Source organism: Solanum lycopersicum, chromosome 8 (assembly GCF_036512215.1).
Source record: "Solanum lycopersicum chromosome 8, SLM_r2.1".
NCBI lineage: Eukaryota > Viridiplantae > Streptophyta > Magnoliopsida > Solanales > Solanaceae > Solanum > Solanum lycopersicum.
In genome coordinates this window covers 30,315,928-30,336,615 of record NC_090807.1, presented here as the reverse complement: position 1 = coordinate 30,336,615, position 20,688 = coordinate 30,315,928, and the positions used below count along the sequence as shown (strand labels likewise).

General features: G+C 34.9%; 1 protein-coding gene across 5 annotated transcripts in view; it reads right to left on the bottom strand.

Annotated features, from left to right (window-relative positions):
• Positions 1 to 2,301: 2,301 nt before the first annotated feature.
• LOC101244688 (uncharacterized) overlaps positions 2,302 to 20,688 on the bottom strand; it is a 41,561-nt gene continuing 23,174 nt past the window's right edge. For 4 of the 5 annotated variants that reach the window (XM_069288130.1, XM_019215282.3, XM_069288131.1 and 1 more), the window contains 3 exons: positions 17,314 to 17,490; positions 16,895 to 17,012; positions 2,302 to 2,759 (listed from right to left, as the gene is read on the bottom strand). In XM_069288130.1, the coding sequence (XP_069144231.1) occupies positions 16,914 to 17,012; positions 17,314 to 17,490 (276 nt within the window). In that variant the 3' untranslated portion in view covers positions 2,302 to 2,759; positions 16,895 to 16,913. Of the gene's footprint in view, positions 2,760 to 9,613; positions 9,828 to 16,894; positions 17,013 to 17,313; positions 17,491 to 20,688 lie in introns of all 5 variants that reach the window. The other variant, XR_003247755.2, reaches the window with a different exon arrangement.

Sequence of the window (20,688 nt, the reverse complement as noted above, 5' to 3'; positions counted from 1 at the left end):
ACCAGTCCTTATTCCTTGGAAATGCAACTACAAAATCAAGTTGATCAAAATCATGTTTTGAGAAATTGGCTATGTAGTGATCCTCCTTGTTTCCTCTGCAATTGTGTAATCATTATAAATCATTCTTTTAGTGGACAACAAGAAGAAATAATAATAATAGTTGAACGACCTTACTTTTCTTACTTTTTTGCATGATGCTTATAAAGACCCTCTTTATCCATTGCGAGAAGGATGACATTAGTTCAGTTGGACCCTCGCCTTCAATGTTAAAACCTTCAAATGGATATTATCGCTTCACATCACAACTGACGACTTCGACTTTCTTCTCTTTAATTTACTGCTTCTCTTTCTCCTTCTCTTTATCCTTCTCCATCTCCTTTGCCTTCTTCTTCTTCTTCTCCTTCTCCTTCTCCTGTTTTTCCTTCTTCTCCTTCTCCACCTCCTCCTTTGCCTTATTCTCCTTCTCCTTTTCCTTCTCCTTCTCCTCCTTTGCCTTCTTCTCCTTCTCCTTCTCCTCCTCCTCCTTTGTCTTATTCTCCTTCTCCTTTTCCTTCTCCTACTTTGACTTCTTCTCCTGTTTTGCCTTCTTCTTCTTCTCCTCCTCCTCCTTTGCCTTATTCTCCTTCTCCTTCTCCTCATTTGCCTTCTTATCCTTCTCCTCCTCCTCCTCCTCCTTTGCCTTATTCTCCTTCTCCTTATCTTCCTTTGTCTTCTTCTCCTTTTCTTTCTTCTCACTAATTATATAAAGTGTTTGGGAAATAGAATTTTTCAACATCCCACACTTTAAAGGCTGTAAAATCTTCTTGGATCATTGCACGTCAATATTATGAGACCTTTCCTTAAAACTATCAGTGAGTTTTTTAACACGACTAATAAAATAATCATGTTGCTGCTCAAATTCTTCGCGTAGACAAAAAGAGCATTTCATGTTAAAAGATGAAGCACCACAAATAAAAGATTGAGTTGTTTTCATGGATGAAGCCTCTTGTATCATTTCATCTACAAGGTAAATAAAAAATATTGAGATTTTACAATTCATTATAAAGTAATAATCGCACTATGTTGCAATCGATGGATAGTTTGTTGCCATAAATTAAAATTATGTTGCCACATATATACCTACTTTTGCAACACATAAAATTTCTGTTGCAACATATAGATCTTATGTTGCAACATATGAATCATATGTCGACACAAATGTACTAATTGTTGCAACATATGAATCATATGTGGCAATAGATGACCATTTTGTTGACCTAAAGTGAGATGTTACAACATATGATAACTGTTTCAATATGCACCAACCTATCACTAAAATGTGGCAACATACGCTACATATTTCAACAAATGAAATATATGTACACCTGAACAACACTATATTTCTAAAATCATATCATCAAAATAGCCACAAAAATAACAACAATAGCAACAAAAATCGATTTTCACTGAATGATAACAATACATATACATTTCCTCAAAATAAGGACTTTTTGGGTTGGTTGATTTTCTTTCAAAAATAATAAATAATACACACCATCAAGTCGATTATTCAATTTTTACATCTACTGAATGTTTTATTGTTTTAATTCAAGAAAAAAACTTCAAAATTGTAAAATATTTCAAAAAAGTAACTTACCCATTTCTAATTGAACACGATTACAGATGAGAGACTAACGACTGGAGAGGAAAATAATGGAGGACTGTAGAGGAAGAGTAACGAGAGACGGATTCCCGAATTTCTAAGAGAAAAGAACAAAAGAGACAAAGAAGATTAAAAGATTCTTTTTTTTTAAAATGATTTGGTTTGAATTATAGAAGTGTTTTTTTTTGTATTTTATAAAAGATTAGAAAGTTCTAGAAATGTTAATTAGGTTCCATATTTACTCAATTACATTTTAAAGAAGATTTGACTAGCTCTTGATCAATCTATCACCAAAAACAAAAACCAGACTTATTTGACACCTTTCCCTTAATTTTCTCATGATATATATTGCAGAGAAAGGAGAAGGTCCATTTTTAGTTTTATAGAACAAAATAGATTAGTGTAGTGAGTGAATAATATGCCCAGTTGAAACTTGGGCAAGTCATGCTTTCATCTATACTGTAGTTAGCTTAGTTTCTTGCATGCATTGCCTCTCTTTCCTCTTGTTACTATTTCATGAGTTTTGTATCAAAATCAGTTGGCTTAAATACTCGGTACAACCAAATTGACAACGTTTGTAGAAGTGTATATTATACAATACAGATGAATCATCAAACACCAAACACCAATGACATAAAATACGTATATACTACTGTTACTTTGGCCAGAAAGAACATTTTATTTCCAAATAAATTATTCACCTTCCTACACTGCTGTTCATGCAAAAGACTACCAAAATGAACGAACAAACGAACAAATCTACAAACGACCTTTCAATACAAATCTACAAACCTAAGATCTTCTAATATGATATCATGTTTCCTCCAAATGAAAACCTATACCGCATGCAAACTTAACTTATATAAACTTTGTAATTGACCTACTAGCCATAGAAACCTTCCATTTCTTCAATAGGGTTTGACAACTATTTTCCATCATTCAATGGGGAAATGGTAAAATTGGATTTTCATTAAGATTTTGCAAATGAATCCAACCATCTGGTTTTCGGATATACAACAACCAACAAATAACGCCAGCAGCAAGCACCATAGCAGATTGCGTACCCTCAGAAGTATTCTGTATGGACAGAGACCCATTATTTCAAGCCACTCCGAACCTGCAGGAAACAAGGAGGGAAGAATGAGCAGCTTCATAAGCACATGCCATCATATCCTAAAAAACAACTATCCATCTAATATTTTATGATTGCCCACTAGCCTTCAGAAAAATGATGTAATAAATATATCATGTAGTGGAAAAACATATGATGTTGCCTGCACTTCAAAACCTGTGTTAACATTTGCTGTTTGCTTAGATAACGGCTTCTCAAGAATCCAACATTTCCAACTGACAAAAAGCCACTAAATTATGGGAACCAAGGAACCAACAGAACTGATTTGCAAGAATCTAAGTGTTAACTTTCAGGCTAGGTTTCAGGTTTGGCCCAGAACCAAATAAAAAGAAATGAATACTAATGTCAGTTGAAGCAAGGGTTACCTAATAAAACTAATCTAATAGCCAATAAGCACAACACTAAGGGGCAAAGTGGATAGAATAAGACAGTAGATTCTATGCAAAGTCAAAAAAGACTGGATTTTAAAAAAAACAATTCTCTTTTCTTTTAATTTGAGCAGCAGCTGGAAGCATGTATTTTTTTTTAAGAAGGTAACATTGTGTATATTTATTGAAACCAGTGCTTGGGTTGCACTAAACCATATTTACAGCTTGTCAAAATGTAAGAAAACTGAATTTGAATCCTAACAGGGACCTAGGATATCTATAATGGATTCCGTGTCCTCGAAATAGATATGCTTGCACCAGAAACAAAAAAGTCTGATACAATTTAGTTTGATCTTTTGAAGATCAAAACTCTTGCTCTCAAAACATCTAGCATTTCTTTCTTTCCAAACAGACCACCAAATGCAGGCTGGGACAATCATCCATCTAGCTTTATCTGCAGCTCCCACTCCTACTTCTCCCCAACCATATAAAAGATGCGTGATTCTGTTAGGCATAGCCCAAGCAAAACCCCTCAGCCTAATGAAAATCCTCGATAGTGGAGATGTTATTCTGCACCAGAGAAATGCACCGGAGAAACAGATGATTGACTGTCTTAACCTCTTCCCCACATAAATAGCTTCTAGAACACATGGAGAACTTCCTTTTCTTGAGATAATCATCTGTTAAAATTGTTTCTCTTGCCAGAAGCCAAGTGAAACACGACACTTGAAAGGGATTTTAGGTTTCCAAATCTGCAGGTTGTTGTCCATCTTGATTTAGCAACTTATATGCAGAATTTACCTTGAATGTGCCTTTTTTATTTCAGCTCCACCATAATCTATCATGTTCATCCCTTGTTCCTGTAAAAGCTTCCAGCCTTCCAAACAAATGAGTCACAGTCTCAATTTCCCAGTCATTGAAATTCCTTCTAAACTGGAAATTCCATCCATGTTGTGTCCAAACCTCAGCTACACTCGCTTGTTTATTCACTGTCGAGTCATGCATCTCTAGAAAGATACTTTTCAAGCTAAAGTTGCCCAACTATTTATCCTCCCAAAATGAAGTCTTCATGTCATTCCTACCCTGATGGTCGTATTGATCGACAAGAGAGGCCACAACATTCTAATAGACTTACATAGGCTTACCCATATGGTGTAAGGACCTCCTTTGTCATCCACTTGTTCTCCTCTCCATATTTTGCTTGAATTACTTTTTCCCAGTATGGTTGAGGCTCTTGAGAATACCTCCATAACCACTTTAGTCTAAGGGTTTTGCTCTGCTTTTTCAAATTCCTTATTCCAAGACCCCCATGTTTCTTCCCCCGAGAGAACCTTGTTCCACTTGACTAAATGTTTGTAGTGGAATCATTTTCCTCTGTCACTTCCATAAGAAATCCCTCCTAATTTTATCAAGTCTTCATATCACCTCGTTAGGAATAGCCAATAGGAAAGATGGACAACAGGTAAGTAGGTAAGGCATCCAAAACTGAATTAACGAGAGCGACTCTGCCAATGAGATACATTGACATTTCCATCTAGTAAGCTTTTTCTCACACTTTTCAATTACTGGGTTACAGATGTTCACAGCCTTTGATTTGGCATCTAAGGGTATGCCCAAATAAATGGTAGGCAAATAACCTATTTTCCCTCCCAAAATCCAATACAGTTCTTCCATAATACAGACATTATTAATAGGACACATTTGACTCTTTTTCCAGCTGAGACTCCTTCAAACAACACCAAGATTGATCTTAAAACCAATAGTTGTCCCTTTTTAGCATCACAAAATATTAAGGTGTCATCTGTATACTGTAAATGAGTGACTTCCATGTTGCCATTTGATATTGAGGTTTGAGTTATGGTTACCTCAAAACCCCTGAGCCATTTGTTCTCTCTGGCCACCTTTATCATGTTATTTAGGCCCTCCATGACAATGATAAAAAGGAAAGGAGATCATCTCCCTTTGAGTATGGAAAAAACCTTCTGGTGCACCATTTATAAGGACAGAGAATCTGACAGTACAGATGCAATACTTGATCCATTGAATAAACCTCCTTCCAAAACCCATACATGCAAACATGTTTAACAAAAACTTCCAGTTCACATGGTCATATGCCTTTTCTGTTCCCAGTTTGCACAAAATTCCTGCCTTTCCTTGGGTGATTCTTGAATCTACTACTTTGTTTGCAATTAGAATGACATCCATTTTTTGTCGATTTTTAATAAATGTCGTCTGTTGAGCATCTACTAGCTTGTCAACCACTTTCTTCAACCTTTCAGTCAGCATTATGGATAGCAACTTATTACACTTTCGATGAGGCTGATGGGCCTAAAATCTCTCAGTACCTTGGCATCATTCTTCTTTTGGATCAAAGCAATGTCAGCGGCATTAAAGCTCTTCTGAAAGATATTGTGAGAATGGAAATTCTTAAAGGTATCCATGAGATCCTTCATCACTACATCCCATCACTTAATAAAAAACCCCATTGTGTAGCCATCTGAACCATGAGCTTTATTCATGGCACATATCTTCAGACATGCTAGTACTTCTTGCTCCTCAAACTCCCTTTGTAAGAGTTCATTTTAAGCTTCAGTGACCATTGGACAATTGATTAGGTTGCTGGAAGGTCTTCTATATAAGGCTCCTGAATAAAGCTTCAGATAAAAACCATTCTGGATCCGTCACTGTCAACTTGAATTATCAGTTGATCAAAGTTGTTGCATCTTTTGTGTGCATTGGCCGTTTTGTGAAAATACTTAGGTATTTTTGTCCCCCTCTTTCAGCCACAAAGCTCTTAATCTTTGTCTCCATGCTATCTCTTCATTTTAAAGATGCTCTTCATAGTTCATAATCAAAGATGCCTTTGTTGCTTATTCTTCTTTTGTTAGGACTCTATTTTCCATTACTGCATCCAACATAGCTAACTGACTTAGGATTTGGACCTTTTGTAACCCTAGGTTGCCCAAACTGGTTTTACTCGACTCCTTCAATTTGCCTTTTAGGGCCTTCAGCTTACACCCAAGGATATAATCAAGCTTACCAGTGAATACAAAAGACTCCCACCATACTCTAATTTTTTCCACAAAACCCTCCGGGTTGAGCCACCAATTATCAAACTTGAAATAGGATTTGTTTTGCCTCCAAGCTCCACATTGTCGAGCAATGGGACTGAGCACAATCTCTGTAGCACCACTTGTTGAATTCTGCTAAAGTTGGCATGCCACACCTTGGAAATTAAAATCCTATCAATTCTAGAAGCAACATTGTTATTGTCCCCTTTAAACAAAGTGTAGTTACCCCCTACCAATTGTAACTTCACAAAGTCCATATCTTCAATAAACTCAGAGAACTCTATCATACCTAGAGTTCTTATTTTGCAATTCTCTTTTCTGATGGATATCTTATGATATTGAAATCTCCATACACTGCCCCCAAGGTCCCTCAAAAAGACTTCTAACAGCTCCTATTTCCTCCCACACATGCTCTCTCTCATCTCTGCCATTAAGAGCATAGACTCGTGTTATGTGGCAATTGAAATCCTGAAGCACTGCCTCAAACTTGCAGGTGAGGGTGTAGGAACCTGTTTCCTGCACTTCCCATTCCGTGATGTACCGTCCCATAACATCAAAATGCCCCCCCCCCCCCCAGTGCCACTTGGTTCAAAACAAGCATACTTAACCCATCTACCACCGCAGATCTCTTTTATTATTTTATGGATCTCCCCCTCTAACTTTGACTCTTGTAAACATACAATATCAACCTTCCAGTTGAAGATTAAACTCTTCACAAATGTCTTCTTATCCCCACTATTTAATCCCCTAACATTCTAGGACACAAGTTTTTCTTTCATTGTAAAACTTTGTCCTCTTTCCCCTCTCTCTCTTCCCTCACATTTGAAATTAATATCAACAGAAGTCAGCCTTTTCAATTCTTGAACCCCTTGTACCTTAGGCCTTTTACTAATAGAATCACTTTCCAACTTCCTAGCTTGTCTGTAACTATCTATTTGCATAAGTAGCTCCAAAGATTCCTCGCCATGTCCTTGAAAATCCATACCAAAAAAAAATTTCCAGCTTCATAAGATTGTCTTACCCACATAGATGTCTCTTTCCCTTTTTGTACTGCGGAGGTCATGTCAATTGTATGGGATACACATCCTCCACCACCCACTCCTCAATTTGTTTGTCAGTCTGCATGCTTGATGTGGTATTTTGATCCTTATGAAATTCCAGAAATAAATATGCTTTATCAGTGCTAACCCCCATCGCCATCGTTTTGGGGGGGTTCGAAGTATCTCCTGAGTTTATAATTGAGTTCCCATGTTCTGCATGCCCTTCCTTTGATGTAGTATCATGTTGTAGATGAGTGTTCTTAAGACTAGAGCATGGTCCTCTATTTTAGCGCATAAAGGATCAATAAAGGCTGCCTCACTTGGGCCTAATAAGACATTTAAAATGATAATTGCACTATTAGGCCCAATCCTTATTTTACTATTTCCCCGACCCAAAATTTTCTAAAATAGACTTGGGTCTCCACTTCCTTAGCACATGAGCGTGGGGTCTCATTTGAAAAGACTCCACCTGTCTCTGGGAGCCCCATGTGCCTCATTTGCACACCATCTGAATTTTTCAATATGTTTTGTCCTTTCTCTATAGGAGACAACTCTATTACCTGTTGGTCCAAAGACAGTGGTAGACCTCCAATTTCTTTCTTGCACTCTCCCAACTCCGGTATGACAAGCTAGTGATTTTCTTCTACCGCCGGCGTCAAGATTTGAAATCGAGCACTCTTCTCAACCCAAATTGGGATAAAAAAATTTATCCTGTCTCGCTCAATCAATATCTTGCTCGGTTAGTTTTTTCCATCTGCACGGATTGTAATTCTTGCCCACTTCAAATGGTTCTTCGAACTCGTCTCCTCCTCAGTTTTGACCCATCCTCCACAAAGATTTGCAATTTCTGTGAAGATTCTTAGTGACCAGAGTATTAGAGGTACTCCTAAAGCTCTAATCCAAGTGGAATTGGCTTTTTGATTGGAATCTTCACATCCTACTACAGGGTTCCACCACTGAAGATAAAATTTGATCTTCCCCCACCTCCACTCCCTCTGTATGATTTTTTCTGCCATGTACCTGTTTGGAAATACGAAGAGGAACATGTTGTTGGCCATCTCATAAGTGTTGATACCAAACACTCCTTTCCAAGAGATTACAATCCATCTCCTGATGTCTGATAAAGAGGAAAGTTGTGTTTCTCCCTCATCAAAAGAGCCCACAATAGACCTCTTGAAAAGTCTAGTGTCTCTTGTCCCTGCTTTCTATGTAACTTGAAGGCTTCCTTCACTATACGAGATCATAATCTCACCTGAAGTGTTTGATCTTCATTTGCGTTCCCCAGCTCATGTGGCATAAGTGAGGTCCTTCTTAAATAGTTTGGGTCGTATTGCATTCTTCAGCTGGTGAGAGCATTGAATTGACCTCATCTTAGAGGCTATCTCATCCCACCAAACATTTATAGCTAACCCTGGGACTATTATAACTACTCTTTCCTGACCAGCAAGAGTTAGGGCCCGTTTGGGTGAGCTTAATAAAAGCAGCTTTAAAAAAATACTTTTGAAAGTGCTGAAACTTATTTTTAAAATAAGAAGTTATGTGTTTGAATAAAAGTGCTGAAGTTTAAAAAAAAAGTTGTTGATGTGTTTGGCAAATAAGTGCCGATAAACAGCTTTTTAAAGCAAAATGTCTGAAATACCCTTAAAAGTTGTTAACATAATAAAAGTTAATTAATTTATATTTTACAGCCATAAATAATTATATTTTGCTATCATTCACATATTTCTTTCTCATCACAAATTATTTATAAGAGGAATATAAACTTATTATAGATTTTAAAGATATATAATTTGAATAGATCAAAGAACGATTTAAGATTTTATTTTAGTTTCATCCATATGTAATAATAATTGTCTATCATTCACATATTTATTTATTATCACAAATTATTTATAAGAGGAATATAAATTTTTATTTAAGTTATATGTGCAACTTATTTTATATTTTTTAATACTATATAATTTGTATAGATCACTTGAAAGATTTAAAATTTATTTTATTTTTCATTCATTAGTAATAGTAATTGTCTATCATCCACACGTGAAAAGGGAAAAATTGAAGAAAGATGTGTTAGGTTATGTGGGTAATTTGGAGATTGTATAAAAATATTAAGGGCAAAAAGGTAAAAATGTGGTCAACTTAAAACAGCTTATAATCTAAAACAAAAAAAGCACCCATACCCCAGCTTTTAACTTTTGGCTTAAAATAAGGTTTTTTTTAACTTAAAATAAGTTATTTTGAGTATTACCAAACAGCTAAATAAGTCAAAAACCAGCTTTTAAGTCAGTTTGACCAGCTTTTAAGTTGAGCCAAACAGGCTCTTAAAATGCTCAAGAATCTACCGAACTCAATTCACTTACCTTGTGCAGAAAATCTTAGTGAATTTTTCTTTGTATTTCCATCTTTTAATTCCTTTTTCTCTATCCATGGATGCTTTCTTGAAGAGTGTGCAGAGACATTTCATGATTTTCGCACTCATGGAAGATCTTCTCATCAATTTGCAGCTTTACTCGACCCATTCAAACCAAATGTCTCTCCCCACTGTCCATCTTGTGATATCAAAAGACTTGAAGCCTGCGTTGAAATATACCATGTTTTCCTCCATCAAAGATCTAGAGAGGAAGAGCTCTGCTAGTGAAAGAAGAAAATAATGGGGAAAAAAAGGGTTGGTGAAAAAGCTACCACGGAATGTGGGAGTTGAGAGTAGAAAGGAAGGATGTTTCCTTCAAGGAGTTGCCGGAAAGAGAGTTTCCTCCCTACTATGAAGTAGGAGAAAAGGAGGATTGGGAGTTGTGCCTGGGAGCACTTATTCTTTTTTAGTGTGGGTTACTTCTCCTATGTCAGTAGCTGGAAGCATGTCGCAATCCATTTCTAAGGAAGGGAGAATTTCCAACTTCTACCTATATACAACACAACCTCACAAGCCAAAAAATGTCAAAGACAACTGCGAGTTGGTAAGCTGGAGGTCTGGCATCAAAGAAGTGGGTGAGAAGATTCCAGCAGAGCATGTCCATCACATGTAGAGGAATAATGGCACAACACTCCTTGGGAGCTAGGAGTTGGAGTAAATACCAACATTTGGTATTAGCTTTTGTTACGTACTAACACATAACTGACTGTACTCCTAACTTGTATAATCACATGTCCCGCAAAATTTTTTGGAGGGATGCAATTGCCACGTCATTTTATTTAACTAGCTTAGAGGCACGTGTGTTGCATGTAAATATCAAACTATGTACTACATTAAAAATAATGTCAATATTATTAACTCAAAACTTCAAGTAAACTATTATAAATATAATAATAAAGTATAAGTTCCTATGAATAATGGATGTAAGCTTTTTTATGATTCTAATTGAAATTATCACCGAAAACACCTATAACTATTTACAACATAAAGCTAGATGTAGATAAGGTAATGTGACAGCTCTCTATGACATCCAATTAGATTTATCTTTTTCTCTTCTTTTTTTTTTCTTTTTTTTTGACTTTTTTCTCATTTCAAAATTAATTGTAACATGTAAAAAGAAAAATGTCACTCTTAAAATATCTTAGTTAGACCTATTAAATGTAGTTTCTCCTACCTCCCCTACAGAGCAAAACTTAGTTATTGTTGTATTATTGGAGTTTTTGCTTTTAATATAATATAAATAAATAAATATTGATATAAAATATAGAAGATATACAAACTACATTGGATGCTTTTAGTTGGAGTATTATGTTGATTTAATATTTAAGTTTAGGAGTGTTCAAATTCCACTGAACTTTGAGATTCTCAACATCCGTAAATCACACTTGAGTTTTTAAGAAGACAAGAACAGAAAATTTAAACTCGTAGTTTAGAAATGTGAGGAAACATCTCCATTCATAATTAACAAAGGGTAGTATGAACATGTGTTGATTGTGTTTAATCATAAAAGTGACAATGATTAAGAAAAGTCACAACTTTTCGGATCGAAAAAATCACAACTCCTTGAAAAAGGTTGAAACTTATCAATGTGAAAAGGTGTGTGCTTTTAAAATAAAACAACACAAATAAAATATAGTATAAAATATAGAAGAAATACTAAATTGGGTGTTTTAAGAAGAACAATCGAAAACATGAAAGATTTGTTGTTTAAAAATATACGGGCACCCCCTTTTTAATAGATAACAAAGGGTAGAATGAAAAAATGTATATTGTGTCTTATCAAAAAAGTCACAACCCTTTAGACAAGCCATGATCCTTTAGAAAAGTCATGACCCTTCGAAAAATCATAACTGATAGAAAAAGTCATAGCTCATTGGAAAAGTCACAACCCTAGAAAAAGGCACATCCCTCTAGAAAAGTCACAACCCTTGGAAAAGGTTATAACTCATCGAAAAGTCGCGACTCTTTGGAAAAATCACGACCCTTCAATGTAAAAGGTGTCTACTTTTAATATAATATTACATAGTATAAATAAATAATTATAATATAATACAACATATAGAAGAATTACAAACTATCTTAACATTTAAGATAGTTCAGACTTTTAAGGTAGTATAGATAGAAAGATAGACATAGATTTGACTAATTTAAGGATATGTAGACTATAAAAAAAGGTATTTCAACTTTGTGATCTTAAACATGTAACATGAAGCGCTACAACTAAGGAATCCCCCCCCCCCCGCCCGAAAAAAAAATAATTCTATTATAAACACACAAAAAGAAGAGGAGTACTTATTTAGTCTGATTTGGACTTTTCAAACAAGTTTTTGATCAAATCATTTTTCTCCTAATAGTTTGAGAATTTTCACAACTTGAACAAGTTATAGTTTATGCAACTGAAAATCATTGAACTTCTTGTCAAGTAGAAGTTGTTGCAAAAGTATATATATGCCAATCAAAAGGAGTACACACTAATTATATAGATAGTCTTCTCGGTTGAAGTTGAGTTATTTCATTCTTCTTGTTGCATCATTTTTTGTTGATCTATCTTATTTACAGACCAAAAAAATATTGTAATTGCATAATTGAACAATTCTCACAATCTTCCTTCTTTTAAGAAGAATAAAAAACTAACAAATATGTAGTTTAAAAATGTGAAAAAAATTCTCTATTTGTAGACAAGGATAGTATGAAAAGTTGTGTATCGTACCTTATCAAATAGCCACAGTCCTTACAAAATTCACAACCATTCAAAAGTCACAACTCATCAAAAAAGTCGCAACTCTTTAAAAAAGTCACATCCTTTGGAGAAGTCACTACCCGTCATTGTGAAAAAGGTCTCATCTTTTAATATAATATAGAACAAATAAATAAATAAATATAAATTAGAGAAGATATACTAAATTGGGTGGTTGAAGTTGAGTATTATGGTAATTTAGTATTAAACTCGTAGAGTTCATACTTTTAAGGTACTATAGAAGATTTAGATGGATGAAGACATTTGATTTAAGGACAAACAAGCAACATGAAGTCCCCCCACCCCTAAAAGGTCATTATATTTTAAATAGAATAAAAACAAAAGTACAACAAATAAATCGGAAACAAAGGAGTACATATTAAATCTAGTTTGGACTCTTCAAACAAGTTTATGATCAAATTCTTTTTCTCCGACAGCTTGAGACTTTTCACAATTTGAACACCAAGTGGTAGTTTGTGCAACAGAAAATCATTGAACTTTTTGTCAAGTAGAAGTTGTTGCAAAAGTGTATTTATGCCAATGAAAGTGAGTACACATTAATAGTCTTTTCGTTTGACGTTGACTTATTTCATTCTCCTTGTTGCATCAATTTTTGTTGATCTATCTAATTTACCAATTAAAAAAGATTGTAATTGGATAATTAAACAATTTTCAAAATCATCCATGTTTTAAAAAGACAGAGAATAAAAACATACAAAATCTATAGTTTCAAAATTTGAGGGAACTCCTCTATTTATAGCCAAGAAAGAATAGTATGAAAAGTTGTTCATCGTGCCTTATTAGATAAGTCACAACCATTTGAAACTTCACAACCATTTGAATATATCACAAATCACCAAAAAAATTCAAATTCTTTTAAAAAGTCACAATCCTTCGGAGAAGTCACTACCTGTCAATGTGAAAAGGTGTCATATTTTAACATATAATATAAAAAAAATAAAAAAATAGAAGATATATTAAATTGTGTGTTTTATGTTGAGGGTATTGTATTAATTTAATACAAGTTAGAGAATTCATGTTTTTAAGATAGTATAGATAGATATATATTATTGAAAGTAATGAGAAAATTATTATCGATGTAAGTCAGCAAAAAGTTAATGTTAAACGAAGTATATCAAAAAGATTGGGAACATTGCATAGCATATTATTTGGTAAAGCATAGGCTTTCTTTTATGCAGGACTAGTTCCACTTCACTTTTATTCCCCCATTCACCTAAAAGTTTTGTCGTTCCTCGTGTCAAGATAAACTAAACAGTCAAGCTCTCAAGTGTGTTTTCTAATTATTCTTGAACTTAGAAGGGATATTGTTACCACTCACTTGATCTTCATCGATATCCTTAGTCAGCCAATGACACTTTTCAGAACTCAATCTTATCTTGCAACTTCCTGTGACCGTCTTGACTTCTATATTTTTTACTTGACCACCAGTAAAGCTATTAGTAGTACAAGTACCTCTCTTGCATTTCTGCCACTGTGCCACCGCTTGACTCACTTTGTTTTATGTCCATATTCACCTCTATACTCCCTTGGTCCATATATTATATTTTAGAAACACTTATTTTGTTATAACTTGAAACCTGAGAAAGACAACCTAGATCCTCATGATCGAAGTGTGTAGTTTATGATTATTCTAGAGTTTAAAAGGAATATTGTTATTACTCGCTCAATCTTTTGTCGATACCCTTGGTCAGTCAGTGCCATATTTCACATAACAGTCTTATCCTCAATCTATTTCAAACCATCTTGACATCTTAGTTATTTTATTTGTACCAGCAATGTAGTCCTTATAAGTACCTCATTACGTTTCCTCCCACAGCATCATCACTTTTGACTTATTACGCCACTGTTCACACCAGGGTTATATCATCCATACCCTGCAACAGATCCTTAGCAGGTTCCGAATTTGTCTCCCCAAACAGCCCTCTAGTGACCGTTCATAAAGGTATTTGTTCTTCTCATAATCATCACCATAAATATACCTGTTTGAGTGATCATTGTTTATCATAAGCATATTATGCTTTCGTGTCAATCTTGTCTTATTCATTTTCTTGAATCTACAGGAGTAGCTCTTTCCAATCAGGCTAATAACAAGCTACGATGACAAATGTCTGTTTTACATTCTATTGATACTTGGGCAATTAATCTTATGCCTCCACGGAAAATATGTTCTTGTTGGTCACAGTGAAAGTTGGAATAGAGATCAAATTGATCAGCTCGAGGCATGTTCCTTGTGATTTGTGAAGGCCATTAATAAGATCTTCTCACTTGATTATGTGATACATTCTATCCCATGGTAAAAATTGCTTCCTTAAAGCTTCTTTTTGTCCATGGATGCTGTTCATCATTGAATTCTTCACGAGTTGATATCAAGAACACATTTATTTGCAAGCATATTGATAATGAAACACATGAAGCAACACCATGTTCTTTAACTCAGGGATGTTTAGTAGTCTTGTATGTTGTTTAAGGTTGATTTCTATATGGTCTGAAGTAGTCTTCTAAGGCATGGTTTGGTAAGTTTAGCATGGTTATTTAAGAGTTTGAAATGATTGAAAGTTGATGACTGCCTGTTTGGACAATATCTGGTTGAAGTTGAATAATATCTCCTCAACAATTCTAAACCGAGGCAGAGTAATATTTTCCAGGCTTTAGGTCGCCAAGTCTCATTTAGATATTGTTATCTCACAATGTTAGTATGCTCTTGACATTCCTGGAGAGACATAAATGTGCACTTAGTGGACTCATTTACACACTTACAAATTTTAATGTTAAAGGTAATGGTTAGGGGGACACATTTAATGATGCTAGGTAATTAAAGAAGTTGGTTCAAAAGTTGAACTATCTCCCAGTTACTCCACATGATAGTCTATTCGGTGGTCTTTTGGACGTACCTCATATGGATTAAGCAACCACTCAAAGAATTCAGACTGAAATGATTAACCAAATGCATTTAAAACTAGTAATGATATTAACTTGAACTTCAAAGTGTATCTTATATAGTATTGAATGAGAAACAGACATAAAAATTTATTAACACTTTGATAGAGATAAATATATTTAAGATGACAATCTCATGAAGTGAAAAAAAGTCAAATGATTAGCTTACTGATATATTTATCAGATCTCTCACCAATTTAAGAATTATTTATGTACAACCACCTTCGTATATACAAGTACAACTAGAGGATTCGATAGAAGAAAATGGTTTATTGTAACAACTTATACTTGATGTAATATAGTATTAGGCCTTGTTTGTTTTCATTAAGACCAAAACACCTAAATCTGAATGCACATATAAATGAATAAGATGTCTCCCACACTAAATGATTAAGACAATTTGTTTTTCAACATCTCAATGTGCATAATTCATATATTAGCAACATGATAAATATACAATTCAAATAAAAAATCAATTAAAAATTAGAAAGAAAGTAATTTCTAAAATATAAAATCATTATTTGATTAAAAATGAAATATTTATGTTTGCTCGTGATGGTAGAGAGGGGTTGTAGTAGTGGTGATGGTAATGATTGGTGTTGGTAGCTAGTAATAGTGGTCATGGTGGAGTTGGTGTTGTAGTGACTGGCATGTTGGTGACATAACGGGTGATAGTGGTCATGGTCATGGTGGTTGTGATGATGAAGTTGGTTGGTGTAAGCAGTAGACAGTGTTGATGGTGGTGGACTGAAGAATGTGTGCATGTTTGGTGGTTGATGGCGATTCGAATTGTGATGATAGAAATAATTGGTAGTAGAAATTGACCGCAGTGTCCTTATAAGAAGATCAAGGACTAGGAGCATATTTTTTTTGCTCATCTGGATGTAAATATGGGGGACTGCACACCCATCGTGTAGGTTGTTATTAATACTCAAAAATGTTACCAGTTCAAAAAAAAAAGAAACGGGCCGTAGTGGTGAAGGCGGAGGTCGCGGTGGCGAAAATGGATAAAATTATTGATGGAGGTGTGGTAGCGATTATCAATTGTCATTGGCAGCAGTGGTGGCAGTTGGTGGTTAGTGACGGTATAGTGATTAACAATGGTGGTGGTAGTTGTGATGACAAAGGTGGTTAGTTGCGGTGGCTGATGATTGTGGAAAGAGTGGTGGCGAAAAATTATCTACACAAAAATACCTCTTAATGATATTAAGACTTGTTCAAGATCTTAATAATAAAGACCTATTCTGACCAAATTAGTGCTTAAATCTTAATGTAAACAAATTCACTTAATAATCTAACGTTTAAAACATTCGGATTCAGACCTCCATTAAGTAAAAGCAAAAGATACGTGTCTCACATTGGATAGAGGTATCATGTATACTGTGAAGTGTGTGTAAAATGGATATGTGCACTCTCTCAATATTCTCCCGTCTCTAATTTTCTTATAAGAAAAGGACCAACTGAAAATGGATGAAATAGTTAACAAAAGGGAAAGATGCAAAATACAGAAGACATCAAAACAAACGAAAATCATACCTTATAACTTTCAGGCCTGTCACTTGCTTGGCAACAGACGGTAATTAAGTACAAGATCTTCAGGTTTCTTCCATATATAGGCCCGTACAGTTGCTAAGCTCATTTCAGGGGATAAAACCTGGTAAAGAAATAAAATTTCATTTAACCAGAAAGCACTGTGGGCATAACCTGGAACATATCCCCACTTGGGCAATTGTATTTGAAGGCAGCATATACAAAGATTGATGTGGCAAAGCCAATAATTTTTATTATTTTTTTGGAGAATCCGTAATGATGTACCATGATATATTGCTAAAAGTTCAAATATAAGAAGCTACGATCTAGAGTATAAAAATGAAGAAGCAAACTACAACAGTGCATGATATTAAAATCTTAATATGTGAAGCATCTCAAACCTAGAAACAGAAACCTGAACTTGCCTGGTTATTGCACAGGATCTCTATAGATGGCTTATGCTTTTGCGAAGGCTTCGGCCCAATCCGGGATGAGTCATCCACTCCAGTAGTTCCATGTAAACCAGGAGCAAAAGTCCCATCCGAGTTTACGCTATCCAAAGGCTTGTCAAGAACCAACTTTTCCACGACATAATTGATAACCTGGAGAACAAAATCAATACCACTTGGAAACATTCATTGTTTATCCTCGGTAAGTGTTAATTAATTACCAGAAAGAACTTCTGGGTGATTATAGTATCAAAGAAAGCTGAACCTATGAAACTTTTGGAGCTCTTTCGACTTGAGCAAACATAACTCGCTTTCTTTCCTTTTGAGCCCAAAATTTGGAAGTAGTATCTGCATCTCACCAAATGGTCAATGAATACTAACTTGATTCAAGGATTGCACCTCTCTCTATCTCTCTTTGTCCAATTGTGTGAGCATTTTATATAGTGGAGGTATAATGTCAATAATGGGTGGTCATCTTCCGTCACTTTTACAATTTTGAATTGGCAATGAACGTTACTTGAATATAGTTCTATTTTCATTTTTCCAATAATGGTGGTGTTCATACCAACAAGGGTTAAACAGAGATGAATAAATGACACAGTGTTTTTGTCAATAATGGGATTTGAACTTTGGTCTCCCAGATTTGCACAAACTTCTATTTTATCATTTCTTTGTTCTGAATCAAAAATAGAACAGTTGAGTAAATCTAAACCACTTCATTGACCACTGGGTCACATCCTTGTATGCTATTATAATCCATTCTTTAATATCATTTTCTGTCCTCATGGTATGAACCTAGACGAGATGTTAGATTTGTTATCCATTTGAAAACTATAAATGGAGATATGGCTAGTGACTGTAAAATGACTTTTGTTTGGGTAATGTGAATTTTTTAATGAAATAATAACATTAAAGAAAGGATCCCTTGGACAAATTATTTATGTGGTGCATAAAATAAATCAAACTTACAAAGTTACAACAACAACATACCAAGTATTTTTTGGAGAAGGTAGAATGTATGAAAACCTTAGTAATACCTCGGGGAGGTAGAGAGGTTGTTTCCAAAGACCCTAGGCTCAAGTGCAACAAATCCGGGTACATAGAAGACAGAGACAAAGACGAAAATAAGCTGAACCAAAAAAAATACTAATAATATTTCCAACTCCTAAAGTTCTTTATCACTCTCCTTATCTTATTAACACTATGCTCCTTCCCCTGGGAACCAACAATCTTCTTCTTCATTGCAATTTTTTTCTTTTCCTGCATAGTTTGGGAGTCACATGGGTGATGCCTCAAGATGTGAGAAGTTACTAATTTGCTGGCAAGGACAGAGGATCCGGAAAAGGAAGAAGCAACTCTGGTAAAGTATCCCATTGATTATTATGCATGATGTAGTTATAGTTTGAATGAAAGAATAGGTGTGTTGAAGGAAAGATACAACCTCCACCTTTTGTAAAGTCTAGAGGCCTTCAATTTGTTTATACATGGTATAGGAGGAATACGCTGGACTATCCAACTTCTCTTTGGACTTTTGGAAGCTTTTGATGTTACAAGTTTTGAGATGATCCGAACTTCTCTTTTATACCACTGTAATACGTTTTTGGTGTTGTAATTAAAATACCTTGGTTATCACTCCTTAGTTATCTAATAGTTAATTGCAGTAATTTCTCATCAGTGGTAGAAGTTATTTTCTTGTAATAATGCAGTTATTTTCCTGTAATAGTGCAGTCTTGTAATTACATTTAAGTTAGGAAGTCATGTCCTAGTTTCTAGGGATAGTTATTTTATAAGTATTGTATTTAAACTATCTCGTGACTGAGAAAATATAAGCAGAAAATTATTCAAGTTTTTGAGTACTTCAAACTCAAGAGATCGCAGTTTCTCTTTTAACGAACCAGCACCATAAGTCGTAGGAAGAAAACATCATATTTAATATTACAGCGCCCCATAACAAGATTTATAACTGGGGACCATAACAACTTGGTTCAGAGCCGGATGTTATGGGAGATCAAATTCAACATCAACTGCTCAATTGGTGAACTTATTAGAACAAGAACATGCAACCAACATAGCGAGACACGAAGCAATAAATGCTCTCTTAGATACACTCAGAAAAGATCTAGCGAATTCGAAGGTTGATTCTGAATCAACAAATCACACCAATCAGAATCGGAGCTTGAAGGATAAAAGTGGAGTGGCAGAAGGGTCAAAACCAAATGCACGAGGAAGTTCTTTTATTCCTAGGTATACAACGTTGAATTTTCCAAGGTTTAATGGCCAAGGGGACCCTTTGTGATGGCTGAACAGATGTGATCACTTTTTTCTACACCAACAGACTCCAGATGAAGAAAAAGTTAGTCTTGCTTCTTTTCATTTGGAGGGGAATGCACAACTTTGGTTTCTTCAACTAGAGACTACCTGAACTGTCTTGGGATGAATTCAAACGTTATTGAAACCTTCGTTTTGGGCCACCAGTCAGAAGTCAGAAGTAAGGAGAATTGGCTAAGTTGTGCCAGATTGGGTCCGTCATCCGTGGAAAATTAGCAAGAAAAGCAATTAATTCCGTGGGCTAGTATAGTCACACAGTCACAAAGAATTGAACTTTATATCAGTGGTCTTGTTGTTATAACAGAAATAAGTATTTCCTACTTAAAATAGGAATAGGAATAAGAATAGGATTCCTAGTTGGAAAAGGATTCTAATGTAGTGTCTATAAATAGAGTCTCAATGTAACAATTTCGATACACAATTCAATAATATTTTCTCCAATATTTCTCACATGGTATCAGAGCATTGTAAGAAAAATAAAATAAAATAAATTTTTTAAAAAAATACAATGTGCAGTTTTTCCGGTAACCTAGTTGTTGTCCGGATAATTAATATTTTCTGTCAATGTTTTCAAAAAATATTTTCCGTCACTGGTAATTAATCACTTTTGTCTGATAGTTTTTATTCACAATCTCTTCCAGCTATTACTTTAGCTAATGGGATCCAAACAAAATTAAAAGGGGTTGGAAAAGTTAAACCCGTATCTTCTGTCACCCTAAACTCTGTTTTATGTCCCTGCATTTCCTTTTAATCTAGCATTGATTAATCGTTTGACGAAAGCCATACGTTGTAGCATAACCTCTTTTGATGATTATTTCTCATGCAGGACCGCAGTACGGGACAGACGATTGGAACAGGATATGAATCACAAGGCCTTTACTATCTTACATCTTCTAATTCCTTAACAACATGCTCCATTACAGATTCCTCATATCTAATTCACAAACTTTTGGGACATCCAAGTCTATCCAAACTGCAAGAGATGGTACCTAGTTTGTCTAGTTTATCCACATTAGATTGTGC